Genomic DNA, 24894 nt, shown 5'->3' with positions numbered 1-24894 from the left:
AGATGAACTGACGGAGGTAGTATAGGAAAAAAACAGGGAGAAGGGTGAATAGAGACAACAGACGAACAGATACAGAGAGAAAGTGAAGAGAGACAATAAGACTGAAGAAAAGTAGGCCTAGAGAGAAGACGAGAGAGAAAGAAACAAAAATGGTGAGCGGGTTAAAAAAGGATAAACGAGAGACAGATTGAGGATTCAGTATGGACAAAGAGTGAAATTTAAATGGGTTCAAACCATTTAGGCATAAAGAGCGAACCCCCAAGTTAAAAAAATATATATTTGTAGAAAATTAGAGCACAATATGTCTTGCTAAACTACCACATCACAAAGAAATGTATACCAGTAGTAGCAGATACCGGTACTGTTCCAGGGGGGCGTTTCATAAGGCCGTTCGTAAAGTTACGCATGACTTTATGAACGACTTGACTATGAAGTGCCATATAGGATGCCCAAAGTTTTTCCTGATGTTTTCACAAAGTGTGACTATATTTCCAATAACCTCAATTAAATTATGGCAAAAATTTACTTTGTATTAAAAATGTTTGTTATAATAAGAATGTTGATCTACATCTGCACAGTTCAACTTGAGTTTTTAGCTTTTCATATATAAGTCGTTCGTAAAGTTACGCCGTTCGTAAAGTTACGCATGACTTTACGAACGGCTTCATGAAACGCCCCCCCCCCCCTCCCTGGAGTGAATGAGCCACAGCAAAGGCGTGCACGGCATACATTCCTATCGCTCACGTTCATACTACACATGAAATATTATCAAACCTCATATATGTACATTCCTCCATTTGTTCATGTGCTACTATTTAACTTGTGGGAATCCTGCAGTAAGATTTCCAATAACTCTTGTAAAAGGATCTTGAATCTAAAAATTCACAAAAGGCACAAAACTTCCATATATAAGAGCAGGTGTTCAGATTGGTGATAGCTTTTGAATGACTGAAACTCTACAAGTACCATTACTAATATCTGTAGTAAAAACCAAAAAATAAGATGAACGTATACACCATGTACCTTTTTTTTTTATGTCATTTTAATTTACATGTAAATGGAAAAAAATTATACCAGACAATAAAATCAGTTAAAAAATATATATACAAGGACATGTACTGAAACTGTTTATCAATCCTATCCCAAATTCAAAGCAATATTTATTTACCAATTATCAAAGAACATGATCTGTACATTTCTATAAAGTACATTGTACAGCGTTCAAAAAGGTTTTTATTCATGTGAACACGCAGCTCAAATCCATGCCTTTTAAAGCATCTAAATAAGTTAAAATATAAAACAGGGTTTGTACCAGGCTAGTATTCTTGGACTCAAAATTTGAAAGATTCAATACTACTACATGTATCTCCAGACGGGGAATCGACCAGGAGCATGCATGTTAGATAAAATTACTGTTGGTCTGTCAATATTTGTTTTGTTTTGTTTTTATTTAAAAATCTGATTAAAAAATGTGACTTCCTAGTCAAAAAGAAAGATTCTCTTCCTACACATAAAATTTACAAATGGATGGTTACTCTTGAATCTCAATTCGCCTTATTTTGGGTATATGTGTATACCTGTACTCCTATTAAAGAAGAACTGTCAAAGTGAGATCTTTATATTTGTATGATAATATAGTAGAAAGTGAGATATGAAATTATTCAAACATACATTTAGGTTACCAAAAATTTGTTCATCTGGCAATTATCATTATGAAAAGACAGAACATGGAGATTATTTTCACAGTAGGATTGAAGTCTTAACTCTTACGTCCTAAAAAGAATATCTACAAGAACAGTAGCTGAGTAGTTTTGAAAAAGATAATAAAACAAACTCTAATGTCATAAATACTTACTCCATAATTCTAATTATAACCTCCTTTGCAATGTACATGTACCTTTCTTCTTTTAGCCTACAAGTCTTTTCTCTACCAAATTTTGATTTTACAAGACGAATTTCCTTAAGAACCTCTATCAGGAAGATTTTTAAAACTTAATCCTACAAATGTTACTCTTAATGACATGTCTTTAAACACTGGTCCTAGTTGTACCATGCACTTTAGATAGACAGCTAAAATCATGTGGATAGGTCCCAGCGGTGCCTGTACTACTAGCTGAAGATATTTTTTGGCTCTTGTTTTAAAACAAATTAGAGAATTGTAACCGCTGCAGTTTATTTGATTTCTTCTTGGAGTGATGCAATAAAGACACAATCTATCTTCAGCTAATCCATGTGGATATGTACCAACACTGACAGTCAGAAGGAGAAAAAACACTCAAGTCTGGAAACAAAATACTCTTGCAAGCATGGGAAGTTTATCCGATCAGTTCTGAGGAGCTACATGTACATGTAGTTGATAAGTTTAGTTTTTAGCATTCTGTCTCTTTCCATAATAGCCACGAGGGAAGGGAGCTGTTGATTTTCCTTCAAGTTATTAACAGTTCCATGCAGATTTCCATATCACAGTTAATAACACAATTGAAGCAGTCTTTGTAAGCTGGAGTAGAGTCTCCCAGTTCTGAGGAGCTACATGTAGTTGATAACTTTAGTTTTTAGCATTCTATCTCTTTCCATAATAGCCATGAGGGAAGGGAGCTGTTGCTTTTCCTTCAAGTTATAAACAGTTTCCATGCAGATTTCCATATCACAGAGTACACAATTGAAGCAGTCTTTGGAAACTGGAAGGAGTAGTCTCTCATTTTGTCCAACTGACTTTGGGAATGTCAAAGTGTTCTGTAAGGGTGTCCAGTTTAGAATTGAATTCCTAGAAGAATCGGAAAGAAGAAAAATACAATCATTGAGAAATATACTTATATATAAATTACACAGAACAAATAAAAGTTGGAAATATGAAAGGAACAAAGTTCTAATACATTGCCATAAATTAAGGACTGCTTTTCCAACTTTAATATAGATACGCTAATACATCTCCATAAATTAAGGACTGCTTTCAAATTTTTACATAGATATTCATCAACAGCTAACAAAAAACATTTAAGACTATTTTATTTTTCCAAAACCATTTCTAAAACCATTAACCAAGTTTTCCTACAATGTATGTCTTCATTACATCACTTTCATCTTCATAGTATTTCTTGCCCTGTTACTTCAATTCTTAATCCCTGATTTTAGAGGTATTTATCATTGCAGTATAAATATAATATTATAAATTAACATTCAATTTCCATTCACACATTCATCAATTTCCCTCCTACATTCTGAACCAAATTAACACATTTACGAGTTCACTTTCACCAACAACCCCCCCCCCCCCCCCCCCCCCGCCCCAAACATGATGAATATATTAGGTCTAATGCTACATGTAGGTTTAATACATATATTGGTGTAAGGATAAGATAGGATGATCGCAGCAAACTTACATTAACTCTCTCTTTGTGTTTCTTGGAAGCCTTATCAAGGATCCTCACCAGTTGCTGTGAAAGATTAAAGACACAATCAAGAAAACATTACAGATTCAGATTCAGATTACATTAAGTTAAACAAAAATCAGTGGAGTAATGAAGACATTAAATAACAAAGAAGTCACAAGGTAAATGTAGGTATTTTGTAGAAATGACCTTCTCACCAGTCACAGTTCCTCTCTTCAAATTACAAGATTTACAGCCACATCTTACATTTTTACATACTGCACGCTCTTGCTAGAATACAATTTATTGGGCTTTAGGAAAATGAGGTGCAACACAGTTGGAAGAGTTTTCCATGAATGACATCATATATATCATGACAGAATTGTCTAGATTTTTCTCCCATCACGATTTTAACTTTTAAGAATTCATAACTTCTTTTCTTTGTCTGATTTTTCTCAAACTTTCTATTTCAATGTTGGTTTCACATTTTTTTAATGTAATTCCTTTGTACAGTATATACTTTTAATTGCTAGGTAACTATTAGGAGATAAAAAGATAATTCCCTTCACAAAAGTACACAATTACTCCTACATGTACACATACTTACCCTTTGTTCTTGAGTCTTGTCAAAAGCTTTCTGGGCTTTGGTGCGCTTATCCCTCTTTGCCTGTCTCTCTTCTATCTCATCTTCCTCTCTTAAACTAGTCATTACCTGCTCCAGTTTCTTACTTTCCTTCTTCCTCTTCTTCTTCCTACCAAACAAAACAAAATCAAACACAATAATTTGATGCTTACTTTACGATATAAATAGATCTCTAGCATGTCTAGTGTAAAAAAGGCCAAGAGAAAGTACGCACGCATTCATATTTGCTGCGACGCGACGCTAGCGCACATGCATACTTTCTCTTCGCCATGTTGAATCGACGATACAACATGGAAGAATCGTTCGGGTAGGACGAAGAATCACCCCCTTTTTCCCATATTCAAAGACTTCTTCAAATTATAATTTCAAGTGGCCAGCGAAATGCCCAGAGGAATCGAGCAACCTAGTAGGCCTAAGTCAAAATTGTAATTACTCCCTTTGCATATTTTGAGATAATGTCGCCCAACCTGCTGTTTGAATGTTTTCCTATGCAGCCTCTGAAAATCCGACGCCTTATCTGCTTATTATTACTTAGGCGTCGGTGTCGGAGCTTCCTGGAGTTATGGCTTATCTGTAGCCTAGCGCTAGCCATCGGCCATTCATCGCCAGTGGCAGTGCAGTGCTCCGCAGCTCAGCGCGCAGTTAATAATTGAAGGGGTTCAATTGAAGATCCCCTCTCCAATATCCCGAATAAACTATAGTTTCCACGTTCATCATGTTCCTGAACATGATTTCGTTTAAATAATAAAGATTAATAACTTACTTCTTCGCTCCTAAATCTCCACCTCCCTTCAATTTCAGAGCTCCACCAGCTGACGAATACGCCGACATCTTCTTTCTTTTTTGGTTGTTTTGCTAAATCGACATTTTAGTATGACCGCTAGATGGCAGTAGATTTTTATTGCAAAGTGGTACATTAATATTGCATTGAACATGAAGCAAGTTCAGTCGAGATGTTTATTTTGTTTTCATAGGTTTTTATTCTCTTCTCTCAAGATACATTAGAGATACATTTCTCTTGTTTCTGCATCACCTATAATCCTATATATATAATATGCAGTCAACAAACATTTGCCTAAATAGGCGGACCCATGGGCTGTTAAATGGCCGTAGCCCACACTGAAAATAAAAAAAACTGAAGAAAAAAAAGAAAAAAAACAATTTATGATGGGCATCATAATGTGGTAAACGTAAAAAGGGGAGAGCAGGGCCGGTGGATCAAGTGGGAAAGGAATCGTGATGCAGAACTTCTTTATAAAAAAAAAACTCTGTACCGTTTATTGTAACCTACACTGTAGTACTTCTAGGCTACATAATGAACAGTACCCTCCTTTTTGTTTTAATTTTTAAGCGATTAATCGTACTAAAAGAGGTCTTGAGCAAGAATGATCGAGCCAGTGGGCCATTATCCCAGTGAGAGTGCGCTGGAAGAGAGGTAGGGATGCATATGAAGTGGGACCAAAATTTCAAACAATTTAAAGCCACACTTTATACTGAGAGTTTTCCAAAATTAGCCAGAGCTGGTGATATTTATACTGGAATAAATTGTTCCAATTTGCGCCACATCTTAGACTTGTCAAAAATGAATTCTTGATAGCAAGAATTCTTATTTTTTAATATCACGAAATAGGATTCAATGTCAAAACGACTTGACAGACGCTCTATGCCTCTTCCTATATAGGATCCCCTATAAAAAGGACCCCCTCCAAAAAAAATTATAGTATAGCGCCATCTCAAGTCAATCACTTAATCAGTATGACGTCACAATCGGCAAGGAGATAGGGTAAACTATTTCGTAGGATCCGGGTGCAGGATAAACCTGAAATCTTGTATTTTGTACGTGTTAAGGTGATTTGTTGATATAAAGCGATGGAGTGATGGGTACTGGTGCTGGAAAGAACCTAGTAGTGGGGGTGCCACTAAATCCTCGAGTCGAATTAGCGGACAGAGAGAGCAAGAAAGCCGGAGGAGGAGAGGTAAATATTGAGCCCAAAATGCGTAGCCAACACAGTTCTGCAGGAGAAACTCTACCTGCACGCCTGGCCTAGCTGCGCCGCGGCGTCCCCGACACAAGTGCGGGATGTAGCATGTAGCCGCTGGCAAGCCATAGATAATAAAATGCCAGGCGGATTATCATGACATCATTATCTTGTTATCTATCATTATTAATTAATGGTCAATAATCATAGAGGAATGAAGTTAGGGGAGTATCACAAAGAACTTTGCGCATTGCCATTGAACGCTGTTCAGTGAGTTTACGCGCTCTCATTGGCCGATATATCCGCTCGAGTGGCTTCGAATTTAAAATACTCAATTTTAGTGGGTTCATATCCAATGCATTTATTTTTTGAAAGTTAGGCCTAAGGTAATATACATCGGTTACACTTACCAGATTGACTTGTATGATGCGTTTAAGGGTCTTTTTTTCAGATTTTCTTTGTCAAAATTGAGCTCGTGTTGAAATTCTTGCAGCCATATTTTATTAACTGTTACTGTGCATGAAGGAAGATGACGTCATCCATTGACAGAAACCCAGTTTAAAATACGACTGCATAAATTTCATGTTCTTTCTTCCCTAAATTGTTTTGATAGATGCTTAGATTTGATTTGACGTTATCTCTTTCCCAGAGTGTACTGATCGATGCTCCAGCTCTGATAGATCTTGGTCACGGTACGGTGAGATACAGGAGAGATGAAGATCAGAGGGAGACACGCGAGACAGCAGACCAGGATGTAACAATCAACAAGAAAGGATACTTCTACCAAGCTCGCCTTGATGATTACAGTGAAGGTATGGAAACAACGTCTTCTCCCAAAGCCCCACCGTACTATGTAATGATTGGGTCCTAATAAATGACACAGTCACACTTCAGATATCAGTTCAGTAGCTGCTACACTGGCACGTTTTATTTGTGTCTGTCCTAGTTACAACGTCACTGTCTCTCTATGTTGTTGTACTGTATGCGTGTATGTGTATGTGACTATGGTAAGCCAAATGGCGATACTACATTCCTCCCTTCCTTGGATGGAATCTACCACAGAAATCTTGTTAAGCATCAAAAGCAATATGAGCACGAGTAATATACTTTCCAAGATATAGAATGAACCTTTCATATCATACATATATCCATAAAACTTGTGTATTTCCACTTTTTAGTCTTATATTTTGGAAACCAGTACTTTCTTTACTTCTTTCAGACAAAAACTGAACTTTGAAATCTAACACAACTTTTCAACTGAACAAATGCCAACAAATACATTAGAGTTATATTTTTAACCCCATTAAACAAAGCAATTAATAAGTTTGGGTGAACGAGTTTATACCAAACAACATTTTACCTTCTTTTCTCAATTCACAAGGAGTGAGAAATCATTAAACCATTAAATACTCTTCAAAACAAAGAATAGTGATAAAACATAGCCCTGGCTTTACTGAAGGCTATTTATACCTCAAATTTGAGTTTTACTACATCCAACAACAAAAAACAACTTTCCTTTCGCATCAACATTTTGTTGTTTTTGAATCACATTTACTACAACAAATGATAGACTGTTATTAAAATTATAAAAAAGTTTGATCATTTTGTTTCTCTCTTATAACCTCTTGTAGCTGTAAAAGAGTATCAATAGTAGCAATAGATGATAGCGATAATTTAAGTCTTCACGCGGAGGATCTTAATGTAAACGCTACAAATGTAATAAACATCAATGAGAAACAAACGCAAATTGAAAAAACTACAGCTTCCAAGGATGAAAGTGAACTAAATGAAGGACACAATGTGACAAATACACAAGGATATTATGAACTTGTTGATGGCATGATTCCGGAACTCTGTTCAACCGGTTTAAAGATATGTCATATAAATATAAACTCTCTCCCACACAAAATGGATGAACTGAAAATTCTTCTAGGTAACGATCCATTTGACATTGTTGCAATTTCAGAAACACATTGTGATTCCACAATTACGGATTTAGATATATCATTAGATAATTTTTGTGTAACTCGAAAAGATCGATCAAGACACGGAGGAGGCATAGCGCTCTATGTAAAAAATAATATAAGTTTCGAAGTTATTAGTCAACTTGATAATGAACTAGAAGTAATTTTTGTCAAAGTTAAACAAAAACAAACACATCCTTTGTATCTGGGAGTTGTCTATAGACCTCCGAATTCACCAAATGAGTTTTTTGATAAGCTATCTGAAATAATTCACTCGATCAGTGAGAATGCAGGAGAAATCATAATTATTGGTGATTTTAATTGTGATTTATTACCAGAAATCTGCACTCCATTTTCCCGAGCCCTTTTGTCATTAATGGATACTAATCTATTACATCAACTCATTAGTGTACCCACCCGTGTTACGCCCCACACAAAGTCATTGATCGATCACGTATTTTCATCCATCCCAGAGGAACACCAACACACGGGAGTGGTGAAGACTCATATAAGTGATCATTATCTAATATTCACTGTTTTTGGATATGCAAGGGCCAAGCAAAAGAATGATGATAATATTATTGAGTATCGATGCTTTAGACATTTTTCTAATGATAATTTTGTCACCATGTTACAGAACTTGCCTTTCAACGAGATTTTAAATGATAAGGATCCAAATCATGCTTGGCAATGTTGGGTTGACTTGCTCATAAGTGCCGTCAACAAGCACGCACCAGTAAAGAGTAAACGTATTAGATCCAAGTTGTGCCCGTGGATTACTGGCGATTTAATAGAGGCCATGAATAGGCGTGATTGGCTTTACACAATGGCAACTAAGCCTAGCAATCCCGATAGCTCTGAATTTTGGTCAGAATACAAGTCATTAAGAAACGAAATTACGTGTATGATCAGAAATGCCAAAAATGATTATATAAATGCTCTACTCCATGAGAACGGCGGAACTCCTAACGCCATGTGGAAAACTTTGAAACTCATATCATCATCTAAAAAAGAGAGTAACCTTAAACTGGAAGTAGATGGTGAAGAAGTAATTGATGCCGAGAAGATAGCCAATCACTTTAACAATTACTTTGTGGACGCAGTCGATACTATGTTTAATCCTCTTAACTTTGAAAATGATGTTAACAACTCCACCATTGATAGAGCTAGTGAACCATCTGTACACAGCGATACTGTTGATACCGTTCCTCCAGTCAATTCGTTTGATCTCCCAGTTATAACAGATGAATTTGTTATGAAGGAAATCGAACGTATCCCAATTAAAAAAGCCACCGGCCCAGACGATGTTTCAATAAAATTACTAAAATTTGCATGCAATTCTCAAAATGTAATACAAAGCCTTACTTATATACTTAATTCATCTTTGGATCAGGGAATTTTTTTTGATGAATGGAAGATCGCACGAGTCCAACCTATTTATAAAGCTGGAAGTAAACTCAGCGTTGAAAATTATAGACCAGTTTCGTTATTGTCCATACCATCCAAAATACTGGAAAAAGCTGTGAACACGGAATTCCAAGAATATTTAAAAGTAAATAAGATATTAACAGAAAGGCAGTTTGGCTTCCGCCCCAACCATTCATGCGAAACTGCCCTGCTTTGTATGGTAGATTTATGGGCCCAAAACGTGGACAAAGGCAACTTAAACGGTGTTGCGTATATTGATATGAGGAAGGCATTCGATGCAGTGAATCACTCAACTCTATTAATGAAGTTAAAAAACGTTGGTTGCACGGATAGAGCCATAAAATGGTTTCGGTCCTATCTAGGAGGCAGGAGCCAGTTTGTGTCTATTAAAGGTAAAAAGTCATCAACGAGAACAATTAATTACGGTGTACCCCAAGGTTCTGTCTTAGCGCCATTGTTATTCTCGATATTTATTAATGACTTGCCCACTAGTATTCATAGTGCGGACATGTTTTTATTTGCAGATGACGCGACCATGTCGGTACAAGGCAAAACATTATCTGAGATCCAAACGAAACTAAATCTTGCTTTAGATGAAGTGTATTCGTGGACGCAAAAAAATAAACTTCTATTGAATACTACTAAAACAAAGGTAATGGTTATTGGGTCGAAGCAAAAGTTACAGACGCTAAACGAAAATAATTTAAATGTGCATATAAAGACAACACCGATTGAATGTGTGACACAGTACAAATGCCTCGGAGTTATAGTAGACAGCAATCTCTTATTTTCGAAGCATGTCGAAAAAGTAGCTTTACAAATGAAACAGAAATTAGGTATTCTAAGAAGACTCAAGGGCACGTTCAATAAACATTATCTGAGTATGATATACTGGGGCTATATTCTACCTCATGCTATGTACTGCTGCACTGTGTGGACAAATAGATCCCTGCATAATTATGAAACTATAAATAAATTACATAAACGAGCAGCATATATTATATCTGGATGTTCGTGGTCAACTCCTTCACACGAGGTTTTATTACAACTTAATTGGTCAACACTTGAGGCATTGTATTCAAGAGCAATGGGGATTATGGCATTTAAATGTGTTCACCATCTTGCACCTGCCTTATTGGCAAACAAATTTATTTTACATGATGATGTAGCACAACGCATGACACGTAATTCCCATCAACTTAAGCTGGAATCCAATAGGTGCAATACAGAATTCTTTAAGCGCTCCTTTGTAAACTCTGCAATAACACTCTGGAATAATCTACCCATAGAAACCAGGTTCTCCCCCAATCTGAACGTATTCAAAAGCAATTTATCACACTGAGTCTGGAACGCTCTTGTTCATTGCCGTGCAATATGAATGCTGCAATCTCCTTTAACATTTTATTTTAATTAGCACACGCCAATAATGAATCTTGCTTACTTATTTTATCAATATGCTAAACAACATTATCATTGATGTTTTTTTTTTTTTTTTTTTAAACCTCAATCAAGGAATCTTTGAAATTGTATTTCATGTACTTAAGCAATACCATGTTATGAATTGATTATGATACTAACATATGCATGTTATTATATTTATGTGCATAATATGTCAACTATTTGTTTTTATAATTAATAGTTTAAAGTATTAAATGGGAAAGTATTAATAGTATATATGGTATAACGTAATGGTGACGGCAAACTTTTTTAACATTGAAATATATTGCAATAATTTGTTTTGATATTTATACCATACTTTGTTTTAACTTTAACCTAATACTATGTGTTATTGCGTACAAATGTCAACTACATGTATATATATATATATATTTTAATTGTGGGTTTTTGTTGTTGTTTGTTTACAATAGTTTTAATTATAAACTGGGAAAGTATTTAATTGTATACATTTTATAATTACTCAATGGTGACGGTAAACTTTTTTAACATTGAAATATTCGCAACAATTTTATAAATATCTATAGCATACCTTATCTTAATTTGAACTTCGTATACTATGAAATGTACTGTATCGCCTTTTTATTGCATGTCCGAATTATCTCTCATATTATAATGTGCATTTATTGTTGTTTTGATTGACATTATTATTGAACCATGTATGTTGTAAAGGGCCCTGATGAAAACCAGCTCATGCTGATCGGGCTACCCTTTTTAAAGATGTGAAATAAATAAATAAATAAATAAATAAATCTACATAAAAGGCAATATATGTCTTTAAACAAGATTATTGAGTGAAAACTATTCAGAATGAACTTGGGTTATTCAGTATTGTAGATACTACTTTCATTCCTTTTCCTTTAAAAAAAAATTGTGTATCTCAAACTTCCTGCTATGTACGACATTCAGACAAGAGAATGATTAAATGTCTAGCGTGATACAGGCTTGATGACAGTATATGTATGGCAGCTCACACAAATATAAATAGAACATTATATAACTGCCGGAGAGATACAGGACAAAGCAGATAAAAGAGTGGTAAATAAAGATGCATGTAAAAAGGAAACACATTACATGTCCTGTTATGAAAAGAAAATGATTCATGTATACGAAAATAAATGGTCTAAACCTGTTAGGGCACATATAAACTGACAATTACATGTACACATGGCACAGAAAATAATGTACTTTACTTTCTAGTCAGCATGGAGCAGTATTCCATAACAATGCACATGACATTGGAAAAAAAAAAACTGAATGCCTGTTTACTTTCCAGCTGGGTGAGAAATAAATGGTTATTTTGCAAGAGTACATAAGTAATACAGTGGAGTTACATGGATATTTCAGTTCCAATGATTTCCAACAGAAATTCAAGTGCGATATAAAACTAACATGTTCTGTTGAGTTTATATGATGTGAATAAAGAAAACTAACAAGTTAACTGCATTTTTTGTTATGCAATTGGGAAGTACGTGCACATGGGTATGTTTGCGTGCAGAGAGTCAAGAAACAAAATCGCGTAAACGGATTAGGGGGTGGCGATTACGCTGGGGGTTTCGACGCGGTTGAGCCAAACGTGGTGGTTGTGGTACATCACGGGCATCGAGTGCGATGTCAAAATCGATTTCATCATCATCAGGAGCAGAGCGAGGAAGAGGTCCACAATATCGCTTGAAACGTGACGAATTACGCGTGATGTAGTGGTTACCACAACGGGCAGTGATGCGGGTTCCTCTCTTTCTGATCACTGTGTATGACTGAGGAAGATACGGGGACTGATGTTTGGGAACCAGACCATCGCGTCGAACAAGTACGGTGTCACCGTCTTTGATTTCCGTGCTACGAGTTGTGCCGCGGCTGTCAGCATAGGTTTTCATACGCTCTTTCTTGGCATGATCACGAGAGCGAAGGGAACCATCGAGAGGCTGATGATCTGAAGAAGCATGCTCTGGAAGGCGTGTGCGAACTGCTCTTCCAAAAAGTAGTGTCGCTGGCGGAACACCAGTTGTGGAATGAGGGGTAGCTCGGTAATTGCGTAAGAACTTATAGAGCTCCTGCTTCCATGATCTGTTTTCTGCGATTGCGGAACGATACGCTTTCTTCAGTGTTTTCATGAACCGTTCGACTTCGCCGTTTGCTTGTGGCCAACGAGGTGTCACGCGTCTGTGTTGGAATCCCAAATATCGCGCAAAATCCGCAAACTCTCGACCGTTAAACGGCGGACCATTGTCGGAGCGAACAACGTCGGGAACCCCAAAACTGGAAAAGATTCTATCAAGCTTTGGAATTACTTGTCTAGCGGAAGTAGAGGAAACAATTTCCACTTCTGGGAACCGCGAATAGTCATCAATGACCACTAGGAGATGCTCTCCTGTAGGAAGATCGGCAAAATCTACGCTTATCTCTGACCACGGTTTCTTGGGCAAAGGTGACATAAGCAATGGCTCTTTCGAGTGTTCGATTGTGTTTGTTTGGCAGGTTAGACAATCACGGACTGTCTTCTCGGTCATTCGGTCTATGGACGGAAACCAAACTTTCTCACGAAGAAGACTCTTTGTTTTCGTGATCCCTTGGTGTCCTTCGTGAGCTATGTCAATTATTTGCTGGCGAAGGGATTGAGGGATGACGATGCGATTACCACGGAGAAGAAAATCCCTCTCATTTGACACAGTGAGCTCATCACGAACATTGAACAGGCTTTGGAGTTCTGATTTGGTGTCGGTGGCATGTGCGAGAACATCTTTCCAGTTGTCATTTACCAACGCGTCAATGACAACCTGGAGGACAGGATCCTGTTTTGTAGCAGCTGTGATGTCAGACAAGGTCGTTGTCTTAGGAACGGCGTGACCTGCTACAAAACTGACATGAGCTTCAGCTAGGCACTCATTATCCGAAGAGGACATCTCCGTAGATAGCAGATGACGCGACATATAGTCAGCAGGGTTATGCTTGCCTGGACGGTACTGAACGTTGAAATCATATGGCTGGAGCTTCAAAATCCATCGCTCTAATCGAAGTGGTGGCTTGGCAGTGGGGCTATTGAAGAGCGTGACCAGTGGCTTGTGATCTGTAGTCACGACGAAAGAACCACCATAGAGGTACACATGGAAATGGATAATGGCCCATGTGATAGCAAGGGCTTCGCGTTCAGTTTGGGAGTAACGTTGTTCAACCTCTGTAAGAGCCCTGCTAGCAAGAGCGACAGGAACAGTGTTGTCATGATCGTCATGTTGAACTAAGAGCGCACCAAGGCCGTGGGGGCTTGCATCAACAATGAGTTCAGTCTTGCTTGCTGGATTGAAGTATGCCATAGTACAGGACTGTGAAACACGCTGTTTGATCTGAGCGAAGGCGTCTGCTTGTGAGGTGCCCCATTCCCACTCAGAGTCGGCCTTTGTTAGGTGGCGAAGAGGCGCAGAAACGGAGGCAAGGCCTGGGATGAATCGGGCACAATAGTTTACCATACCCAAGAAGCTGCGTACTTCAGAGACGTTCTGAGGTGCAGGCATAGACTGGATGGCTTCGACCTTCTTGGGATCAGGACTGATACCTTTGGCTGAAAAGACATGGCCAAAGTATTCCACATGGTCAGTGTTGAAAACACACTTGCTCTGATTGAGTGTTAAGTTCACTTCACAGAGGCGCTTGAGGACTGCTTCCAAACGAGCATTGTGTTCAGCCTTGTTGGTGCCAAACACAAGAATATCATCGCTGATATTTAGGACACCAGGTAGGTCGTGAAGCGTTGCTTGGATTGCATGCTGGAAAATCTCTGACGCTGAGGAGACTCCAAAATTAAGACGTTTATATCTATAAAGGCCTGCATGAGTTGAGAAGACGGTGTATTGGCGAGAGTCCTCATCTAGTTCTAGCTGATGGTAGCCTGAATTGAGATCCATCTTACTGAAGGTTGTGGCACCATTCAGAGCGGAGATGAGGTCATCCACTGTTGGCATTACGTGGCGCTCACGGATGACAGCCTTATTGACATTGCGCATGTCGACGCAAATGCGTATGTCTTCACGATTTCGCTTTTGAACAATAGTAATCGGAGAGACCCAAGGTGTAGGTGTGTGGGAAACTGGTTCTATGACATCAAGTTTCTGCAGTTTGTCAAGTTCGCTCTCCACCTGTTTTCGAAGGTGAAACGGGATCCGTCGGTGCGGAACAGCAACAGGCTGCACCGACTTGTCGACATGAAGGTGACACTTGTAGTTAGCTAGCTTACCAATCCCACTGAAACGGTCTGCATATGTCTGCTCTGGTTGCAAGTTATACGTGAGAGCAATGAGGTCTAGGTCTGTGGCCGTGGTGATGTCTAAAAGCGTGTCTCCATTGTGAGAGGTAACAAAGACTTTAGCTTTCGTCGATTTTGACTTGTATCTGACAGTTGCATGGAAGGTCCCAATCACATCAAGAGGAGTAGAGCTACCATAAGCATACACTGGGATGGAAGGTGTGACGAGATGAGGCTTGGACCTAAGACGACTGAATGTTTCATTGCTCATCATCATCACCGAAGAACCAGTGTCAATCAGTGCTGAAAGGGGCTCATTATCATCAACACTAACCATCACCATTGGTTTATTGCCCTTTTTCGAGTTGATGTTAAATTGAAAGGCATAAGCGTCGCCATCAGGGTCATGAGTGGTGTCGTCTACCGTAGACTGTGCCGAAGTATGTGTAGAAGCTTGGATCGTCTTTTGCGGGGTACAAGGTTTAGATCGGCAATATTTGGCGAAATGGTTCATTTTCCCGCACGAATGGCACTGTTTACCTTTTGCCGGGCATGGTTTGTCCTGCTTGTGAGGAAATGCCCCACCACAGTTGCGACACTTAGTGGAGGATCTAGATGGACGATTGCGAGATTGTTGAAAACGGTTTGTATTTGTAGCTGGAGCAGGTGCTGGTTGATATTTCACAGCTTGGACTGCATCTTGAGAATTAGCTTCTATAGCAGTGGCATGTCGATCTGCTTGTTCGAAAGTTTTCGCCGACATGAGGAGTTTCTGCAAGGTTACCTCCTCCCGCAGGGCGTATCTGCGGAGTTTACTTGACGTACACCCCATGATGATTTGGGACTTGACTTCACTACTGGTGTTTGCAAACTTACAAGTTGCAGAGAGTTGTTGAAGTCTGAGATGGTATTGTTCAACGGTTTCATCTGTTGATTGTTTACATTGGCGAAAAACAAAGCGTTCATACTCGACGTTAAGAGCTGGAGAGAAATGCTTGTCAAGTGCATCTTTAGCACCTTTAAAATCTGTACCTGTCCCTGGGAGTGTATCAAAGATATCCGAAACCTCTGGACCAGCATAGTGTAACAACAATGCTCTCTTCTGAGCATCATCTGTGATCTGGAAGGCAGTGAAGAAATTCTCCATCCGCTTCATGTACTTTTCCCACCTGACACCAACATTGGTGGGATCCTCATGAACTGGAAAGCGTTCGAATTGAGGCAGATTCATGGCTAATGATACTAGGCACAAGTTCACAGAACAGCGGTAATCATGTATAATGCATAGGCTGATACTGCACACTCACGTTCACTGCACGACATCATGTAGGAGCACTGCGTGCAGACGATACACTCGTTGCATGCGAAAAGTCTGTCAATGTAGCTAAAACTGTTAACAATAACATCCAGTCCAACTCCAAACTAGCAGTGGGTTCCCAGGACCAAAATCCAGTTGAAACCAATTGGAGCAAAACCAATTGAAACCAGTTGCCAACTGGTTTCAATAGGGAAATTGGAACAACTGGTTCCAATTGAAACCAGTTGCCAACTGGTTCCAATTGAGACCAGTTGAAACCAATTGCCAACTGGTTCCAATTGAAACCAGTTGAAACCAATTGCCAACTGGATCCAGTTGCCTAATTGGTTTCAAATTGGAACCAGTTGTTCCAATTTCCCTATTGAAACCAGTTGGCTTCAACTGGTTTCAACTGGTTTCAATTGGTTTCAATTGGATCCAATTGAAACTTACAGTAATTGGCATAAACTTAATTAGTTATAAGTTAATTAGCTCTTGCACTAATTATCGCTCATGTCAACACAGAAACATTGTTATATGTGTCTGCATTAAGTACAATGTAAAGGGCATTATAATATGCAGACCATATAATATACTTAACAAGGAAGGCATTGCCATTATATATGTTTGTAATTGATGTATTTTGTACATGGTTAGTGTTTTACTCATCAACTTTTAATCTGTGTAATTACAAAAATATGTTACTAATGAACATGCTTATCATTGCTAATTAATCTTTATATTTATCTAAAACAAATGCATTACTTGCAAATGAAAATTAATTAATAAGTACATTGTAAATCAAAATAAATTACATAAAACATTGATCTGCACACAAGCATATAATATGCAAATTAACTGGTTTCAATTGGATCCAGTTGGGTAACTGGAAATATTTCCAATTGGAACCAATTGGGTAACTGGAAATGAATTCTAACTGGAACCAGTTGGGTAACTGGAAATTATTTCTAACTGGAAATGAATGCTAACTGGAACCAGTTGGGTAACTGGAAATGAATTCTAACTGGAACCAGTTGGGTAACTGGAAATGACTTCTAACTGGAAATGAATGCTAACTGGAACCAGTTGGGTAACTGGAAATGATTTCTAACTGGAACCAGTTGGGTAACTGGAAATAAATTCTAACTGGAACCAGTTGGGTAACTGGAAATGACTTCTAACTGGAACCAGTTGGGTAACTGGAAATGACTTCTAACTGGAAATGAATGCTAACTGGAACCAGTTGGGTTACTGGAAATGAATTCTAACTGGAACCAGTTGGGTAACTGGAAATGAATTCTAACTGGAACCAGTTGGGTAACTGGAAATGACTTCTAACTGGAAATGAATGCTAACTGGAACCAGTTGGGTAACTGGAAATGACTTCTAACTGGAACCAATTGAGAAACTGGAAAAATTACCTTACTGGTTCCAGTTGCACTTCTTATTGGTTTGAACTGGAAATGAGTACCCATAACAATATTTTCCAGTTCGGCAATTGGTTTCAACTGGAAATTTTCTATTCCAATTGAAACCAATTGAAACCAATTGAAACCAGTTGAAACCAATTGAAACCAGTTGGAGATTTCAACTGGTTTCAATTGGATTTTGGTCCTGGGTTTGAATCTAGAGGGTCTGTGAACACTACCCTCGCCATCTCGTCGCCATTGTAATGATTGGGTCCTAATAAATGACACAGTCACACTTCAGATATCAGTTCAGTAGCTGCTACACTGGCACGTTTTATTTGTGTCTGTCCTAGTTACAACGTCACTGTCTCTCTATGTTGTTGTACTGTATGCGTGTATGTGTATGTGACTATGGTAAGCCAAATGGCGATACTACATACTACTTATAGCTACTTTTGCCCTCTATATAGCAAACAATGCATAATCAGTGCCTGTTGGTCCCCCATGATCCCCTTTTTCCTGTGTTAATTGAGAGCTGATTTGATGAGATAACCACCTGTCAGCAACCTAGCAGGAAGGTCTAACCCCTCCCCCCCCCCCCCCTCCAGCCAAACTAGTACAGATGGGCTTTAACACTGGTTGATGTTCTAAGCCATATACATAAATGTTACCTACCTCATGACAAGTCTAACAATTTATAGCAAATCTGAAGTGTTTTATTGGCCATTAAAATGCTTGATATGACAATCTACAAAGATCAGCTTTGTATCAAATCCATTGATAAAATACAAGTACTACTGCTGAAACAGTTGGGCAGGTGATTAAAATACACTTGTTGTGAATGTGATGAATTCAGCTTTCCACAAAGTGATTGGTGGCTTGATTTTGAATTTACATTCCTTTTGCAAATTTACTCAATCTACCTGTATATTTGTGCAAACCACTATTCCTCAAAATTTGAAGCTTCTATCTAAATGTTTTCAATAATATTATTCAGTTGCAAATGAAACCTATTTATATCAATATTTGATTTTGAAATCTACCATATTAAATTAAGACCTATTTTTTGTATCCATCTACTAATCACCTCTTAATGGTTACAGCTGCTGTTGCAAGCCAAGATGATCAGTACAAGTACCGCTACATCTACAAGGGTGCTCCTGGTACGCGAGGGAAGAAACTCTTCTATGTTTATGGGATAGGCATGAAGTCCAAGGATGCTAGGTCAAAGGTCACAAAGCAATACAAGCCTAAGGGCAAAGGTTACATCTGGCCAAGTTCTTTCAGGAACCCAGCTCACTTCTACTATGAACTGGTTTTCAAGGAGCAAGGTATATATGCTTCTTATTATCAGGTGGGCTGTATCTATACAGACCACCTCATAATTTTGTTAAAATTGCCTTTATTATTATTTATTTATTTTATTTCTAACCACTTTTTTGTTAACAAGATAACTTAAAAATGGCTCAATCAAATGCCTTGAAATTTAGCACACATATGTATAGGCATATGGACAAAACACAGTAAGGTTTTCAACCTTGACCTTGACTAATGACGTCACCTAGGCGCAATTTTGTGAAATTTTCTGAAAATCAAATCATGATCATATCTTCATAACCAAAAGGCATTTCTCATTCATATTTGTCATGATCAAGGTCAATATCTGTCCGGTCAATTTCAGGTCAAAAAACGCGCGCGTGCGCGTACGTCCGCGCGTCAATGCGCGCGCAAAATTTTTAAATGATCAAAATCGTCTCAAATTTATTTTGCATACGTTTCAGGTCATTTTAAGCATTTTATAAAAAATCGCGCGTACGAGCATGCGTGCGCGTTTTCGCGCGTAACACCATTAAAAAACAGAGAATCGCCATTTTTTTTTCTTTCTTGATATTTCTCATATTTTTTCAAGGAATTTGATTCCATGTTTATCTCTTTATGACCATTATTAACAAGATGAGCGTAAATTGAAGATAAATGTCAGTGCGCGCGAGGTCTTTTAATACATAGCATATATGGGCAAAAACATGCCTATACAAAATCCGTTATAGCTCTTTGGAATGCACCGGGATCCTCAATTTGTTTTCATATTAAGATAGAGTATGAGTCGGAAATATGATTCCATGTCTCATTTGGCCATTAAGTGTATCGTGACATCATCACAATGGCCTTGGAACTCAAAATACGAATTTGCATATTATTACGTCAGCATATTTATGTAAAATTGATTGTATCTCTGTAAATTTTGATCAATTTTCTTCAAAATTTCGATATGTTGTAGCTAAGACAATTCTCTACAAGCGCATTAATAACCATTTTTCATTTTGATGACGTCATCATAGTGAAAATTTTGATTAAAGGCCTCATGTCAAAAACTTCATAATTTGCGTGTTATGCCTATAGAAGGTGAATTTAGTTCACGTTATGAATCTACATGATATTGTCTTTTAAGAATTTGTAAGCAGTATGTCGCTTATTTTTGCTCTATTTTGTCTCAAATGTTAGTTGACCAGCCCACCTATACTTGTTCCAAACAAGTATTATATGTCTAGTTTTATTTACTTCCTATTATTGGTTGATATATTGTATAAAAAAACATGTGAGATATGCAGTCCAAGAGGTATAACTTGCAGTTTAAAAAAAGATGTACAATGATATTGAAGTCATCTTGGTATTGGTTTAAAACAACTTTTAATTAGAAATGCAACCTTACTTTAAGCCAATCTGATTTTATTAGTGTGTTCATTGTAAATGTAGATAATAGTGTGTAGTCAAAGTAAGATAAGTCTGTTGTATCTTCTATTCCAAATGAGCCATTCATAAAATCATAAGTCATAAAACCATATGTTGTATATGCCATGTACGGGTTGACATTGAATTAGAATATCCTCTTTTTATAGGAAACATTTGTAGGGTTATATATTCTTTAAGACAAAGTCTACTTTCATATGTAGAAAAAATGAACTTTTAAATTGAAATTTGCAATGATATGCATTATGCAATGTGATGTTACTACTTTCTCTTTAATAAATAAAAAATAATATAAACTTTACTTAAAAAGCGCTTACCACCGAAGTCTCTAAGCGCTATAACAAACAAAATAGAGGGATAAACAATTACATATTAAACAAAACGAAAAAGTGCAAAGGAACCTACAAATTACAATACATAATATGGAATACACATCAAAGTGAACAGAGTTAGTTAATCATCGAAAGCAATTTTGAATAAATGTGTCTTAAGACTATTTTCTCAAGCATATCTTTTCAGTTTTCATTAAATTTTCTTTTTTTCATACATAATATAAATGTTGTTTTTGATTTGCAGAAGAAGAAATAGAAGAATCAGAGGAAGAATCAACCGATGTTCAAAGCAAAGTTGATCCTGAAAAGATGACGTAAGTATAGATAAAGCAACCAGCAGATTTTGTAGATTATACTGTAAGGTTCAAGGAATGAGCAAAGCGCAATAAAGCTTTGTTTTAAAGCATTACTGAAAATAAAGAGATACATGTGTACGCTATATAAAACAATAAAATAATTATTAGATATATGAAGCATGAATAGATATATACATACGTAACCTTCACATAATTGTATTGAAAATGAAAAAGATAAATGAATGATTCATGATATTTAATGTAAAAGAACAAACGTTTTGTAAAGAAGAATTAAAATGTAAATTTAAAAAAGAAATAAAAGAGTATGAGCTAAATATACATTCTTATACTCGGTTAACTTTTGTTCAGTTAAGTTTTCCTCTCTGTGACTTTTGTTGTTGATTTTTTTAAATTTCTTCTAATTCTCTTTGTATTTCTGTTTCATTATTTCTGTCATGTACTGATTTTTTGGAGCAGGCCTAACTGAACATTGGAAATAAAATGAATATGCAAGATATGTGTTCAATACAATGTTTGTATATTATTTACCATGCATTTCACAGGAATACAATAATGTGAAATACACTTACTTCATACATTGTAAAGCGAAACATAACGTACAATTTGTAGACCTTTTTTTTTTCACCGTTCTTTTGTATAAACTAAGCAGGACCCAATACTTATTGCTTGTTTATATAACTCCATTGCATTTTAGATTCCAGTTGAAAGACAGTGACACGGTGGAGGTATTGAAGAAAAGAGCAGCCATCAGACTACTTGCACCATTCTCTAATATACATATCAGTCACAAAGATGCAGAGTTAGGGTAAGAAACAAAGTTCAATAAGCCATTTTTCGTAATGTAATCAAATTTAACACATAAATCTTTGTTATTAAAGTGCTATGTTACAAATTATTTCATTTACCTGTTACGAATAGTTGTATTGCAATAGTACATAATGTATTGCATACATTATGTATTATTAGGTAGGACAACATTATTGCTCGCCCTACCTAACAAAACATAATGTGTGCGACTCGCATTCTGACTACCGGTATTGCAATACAACTATTTGTGACGGGTGAATTAAATAGTTTATAATGAGGCACTTAAATTTGATTACATTACAAAAATGGCCTACTAGATTCATTGGAAATGGTTAATTGCATAAAACTCATCGCAAATGAAATGCAGTTGCAATTCTCCATTCTTTATATTAGTTATAAAGACACAGATAATGCGCCTCGGAAAAGAATTTCTAGATAGACGGCGCTATAGAAATGCCTATAATTATTATTATTATTATTATTACACATTGAGGGCAGGATTCAAACTATTGGTTTTCAGTCTCACTATCCTTATAAGGCGCTTTTTTGTTCCAAGGGTACCAATTTACATCATCTCTGTCTGGTGTGGCAGATGTAGATTATTTTCCTATGCTTTGGCAAAGCCCTGAACCTCATAATTTATGATTCACAACTTAATGATTTGATAGTTTACAGTAGATATTTGTGTCACATATGTTTTGGTTTGGTTTGGTTGAAAAACTTTTTGAAAAATTGTCCCTGAACATTTTTTAGCTTAGATGTTTTATGGGACTGGAACTTGATATACCGAATATTTTTAAACCATTTAAAATCTATCTGAAAGATATCCATTCCAGTAGAAAAGTGTGACAGAACTGTTCTTTCATTAAACTAAACAAGGCCATGAATCAAGCAAGAATCCTTCATTGCTGCATTAGCACCAAGCTTCACCTGTTTGAAACTGTTATAACAAGGAAGTGTATTTGTTTATTTCAGGAATGCAGATGTCATTGTCAAATGTCAGACAGAAGAACATGACGAATTTGAAAGGTTTGTTATTGAGCTCCAACGGGTGTAACACATCAGCCTATCCATCTATTTATGGACTAGAATATCAAATGTTCTGCCAAAGAGACAAGGAGGTGAAAAGATGAAATGTGTACATTTTCTCACTTTTATTCACAACGATCTTAAGGTGAACTTATCTCTAAGTTGGACTTAACAATTATGGAAAGCTGTTAGCATCCTTGAAAATATTATGTAAAAGTTATTTCAAAAGGCATAAAATGTTGATTCAAATCATTAATATTTTTTATTATCAAGGAGATTTCATGTTCTTGATGGGGAATTTATAAAAAGTCTAAAATACTTTGATTTTTGCTTTGAATATATTTTATTTTAAGACTATAAATGGCTTTCCATAATTTTTAAGTCCAACTTTAATAAAGATAAGTTCAACTTAATAGGATCTTTGTGAAACACCCCCAGCTATATCATTACTTTGCAACTGTTTGTTTGAATGGAGCATTGTGAAACAAAAAACTTTCTCATGCATGATTCAGAGATGTCATCAGTTGCTAGGACTCACAAGTTTCATGCCATGAATTCAATGAAATGAACTTGATACCACGCTGCCTTTTAAAAAATTACAACAGTTTCTTAACTTTCTTGCACAGTAATGACCGTCCTCACCAATTCCTGCAAGTTTCATCTTGCAAAATTTGGTTTTACATTATCATTCTGTCTCATTCAATTTTTATATTTATTAACCAGGTAATGTGCATTGAAAGAGAACTTTGATAGTGTGCAGAGTTCTCGCCTACACATATTCTCAAATAGTGATGATATCATATGTTGAAGGTCTTCAGAAACAAAAATAACCAGGATAAATTCCCTCAAAAGGGTAATCCTTTTCATTTAAATAAATATCATTATGTCAAATTAAAGAGCCAAAGGGTTGTCATCTGATCTATGGTTACATAGAGGTGTGATGGTCGAGTGGATATGTCACCGGACTGTAGATCACAAGGACTATGGTTCAAGTCCCGCCGCGTCACTAATGTCCTCTGGCAATGCACTGTGTGCAGATAACCGCTGCTGGAGCTAAAACTAGGTTAATAATTTTGCAAAGCTCTTTGGAAACGCATAGAGATGTAATATAATGTGATATGCACTATGCAAGAACTAAATATTATTATAGAGTCGTTGTTGCCCTTCTCCCTCTCAGCAGATGATATTTCACCAAAAAAAATATTGTTATTACCGTTAAAGGCTGTGCCCTGGTATCTTTCTTTTGTAGAGAATTTCATTAGAAACTAATTGCAACTCACATCAAATTGAACAAAAACTGCCTCACATAGTTTACTGGGGTATTTTTCTCACTGAAGTGTGTATATATTTATGATCAAATATTTATCCGTCCATATTTTGTTTTCATATATGTACAAATCATGTAAATAATCTTTTGACTATCTATTTTGTATTGCAGTAAGTAACGTTTTAGAGAAAATCTTAACCCGGTGTACATTTTATTTGATGAATTGTATTGTAGTATTCAATATCAGGCACTCTACATGTACATGCAGGATAATTTCCAAAGCCAATTAGTGCTTCAAGGTTTCCATGAAGGCAGATTATATCAATATTTATGGTGCATGATAGTTCCGCAAATGTTTTTTAATGAAATAAACCATTTAAAATAAATGAATAAATAAATAAATAGTTGAGTTATTTCATTAGTGGTTTTATGATCGTAGCTGCAGAGCTAGACTCACAGGTTTAGCATTATTAAAAGGTGAAATGTATCTCTGAAATGTAAGATTCGTTGGGTTAATATGGTCTTAATTCGGGCCTAGGCACATTTTCTAAATATAAAACAAGAAAGAAAGGGAAGAATAATCCGCTACAGGTCTTATTTTACAGTATACTTCA

The 24894-nt window shown here is 36.6% G+C and overlaps 2 protein-coding genes across 3 annotated transcripts; one reads left to right on the top strand and one right to left on the bottom strand.

Moving 5' to 3' along the window:
• Positions 1 to 1271: 1271 nt before the first annotated feature.
• LOC764204 (protein FAM32A) lies at positions 1272 to 4864 on the bottom strand. 2 transcript variants are annotated; one of them, XM_011664858.2, is made up of 5 exons: positions 4775 to 4864; positions 3976 to 4120; positions 3381 to 3434; positions 2696 to 2764; positions 1272 to 2512 (listed from the first exon to the last, which is right to left on the bottom strand). In XM_011664858.2, exons 1-4 carry the CDS (start codon positions 4840 to 4842, stop codon positions 2696 to 2698), a joined length of 336 nt encoding a protein of 111 aa, XP_011663160.1. In that variant the 5' UTR covers positions 4843 to 4864; the 3' UTR covers positions 1272 to 2512. The 2 variants fall into 2 exon arrangements, with proteins under 2 accessions (XP_011663160.1, XP_030852674.1); XM_030996814.1 differs by lacking the exon at positions 1272 to 2512 and having other exon boundaries at positions 2540 to 2764.
• Positions 4865 to 5760: 896 nt separating this feature from the next.
• Positions 5761 to 23244, top strand: LOC100888903. The gene is made up of 6 exons (XM_030996031.1): positions 5761 to 5987; positions 6640 to 6802; positions 18884 to 19111; positions 21105 to 21174; positions 21872 to 21982; positions 22960 to 23244. Exons 1-6 carry the CDS (start codon positions 5889 to 5891, stop codon positions 23039 to 23041), a joined length of 753 nt encoding a protein of 250 aa, XP_030851891.1. The 5' UTR covers positions 5761 to 5888; the 3' UTR covers positions 23042 to 23244.
• Positions 23245 to 24894: the final 1650 nt, after the last annotated feature.

This window comes from Strongylocentrotus purpuratus, unplaced genomic scaffold (assembly GCF_000002235.5).
Source record: "Strongylocentrotus purpuratus isolate Spur 01 unplaced genomic scaffold, Spur_5.0 spur5_scaffold_3, whole genome shotgun sequence".
In the NCBI taxonomy this organism is placed as follows: Eukaryota; Metazoa; Echinodermata; class Echinoidea; order Camarodonta; family Strongylocentrotidae; genus Strongylocentrotus; species Strongylocentrotus purpuratus.
This window is presented reverse-complemented; position numbering and strand designations above follow the sequence as displayed.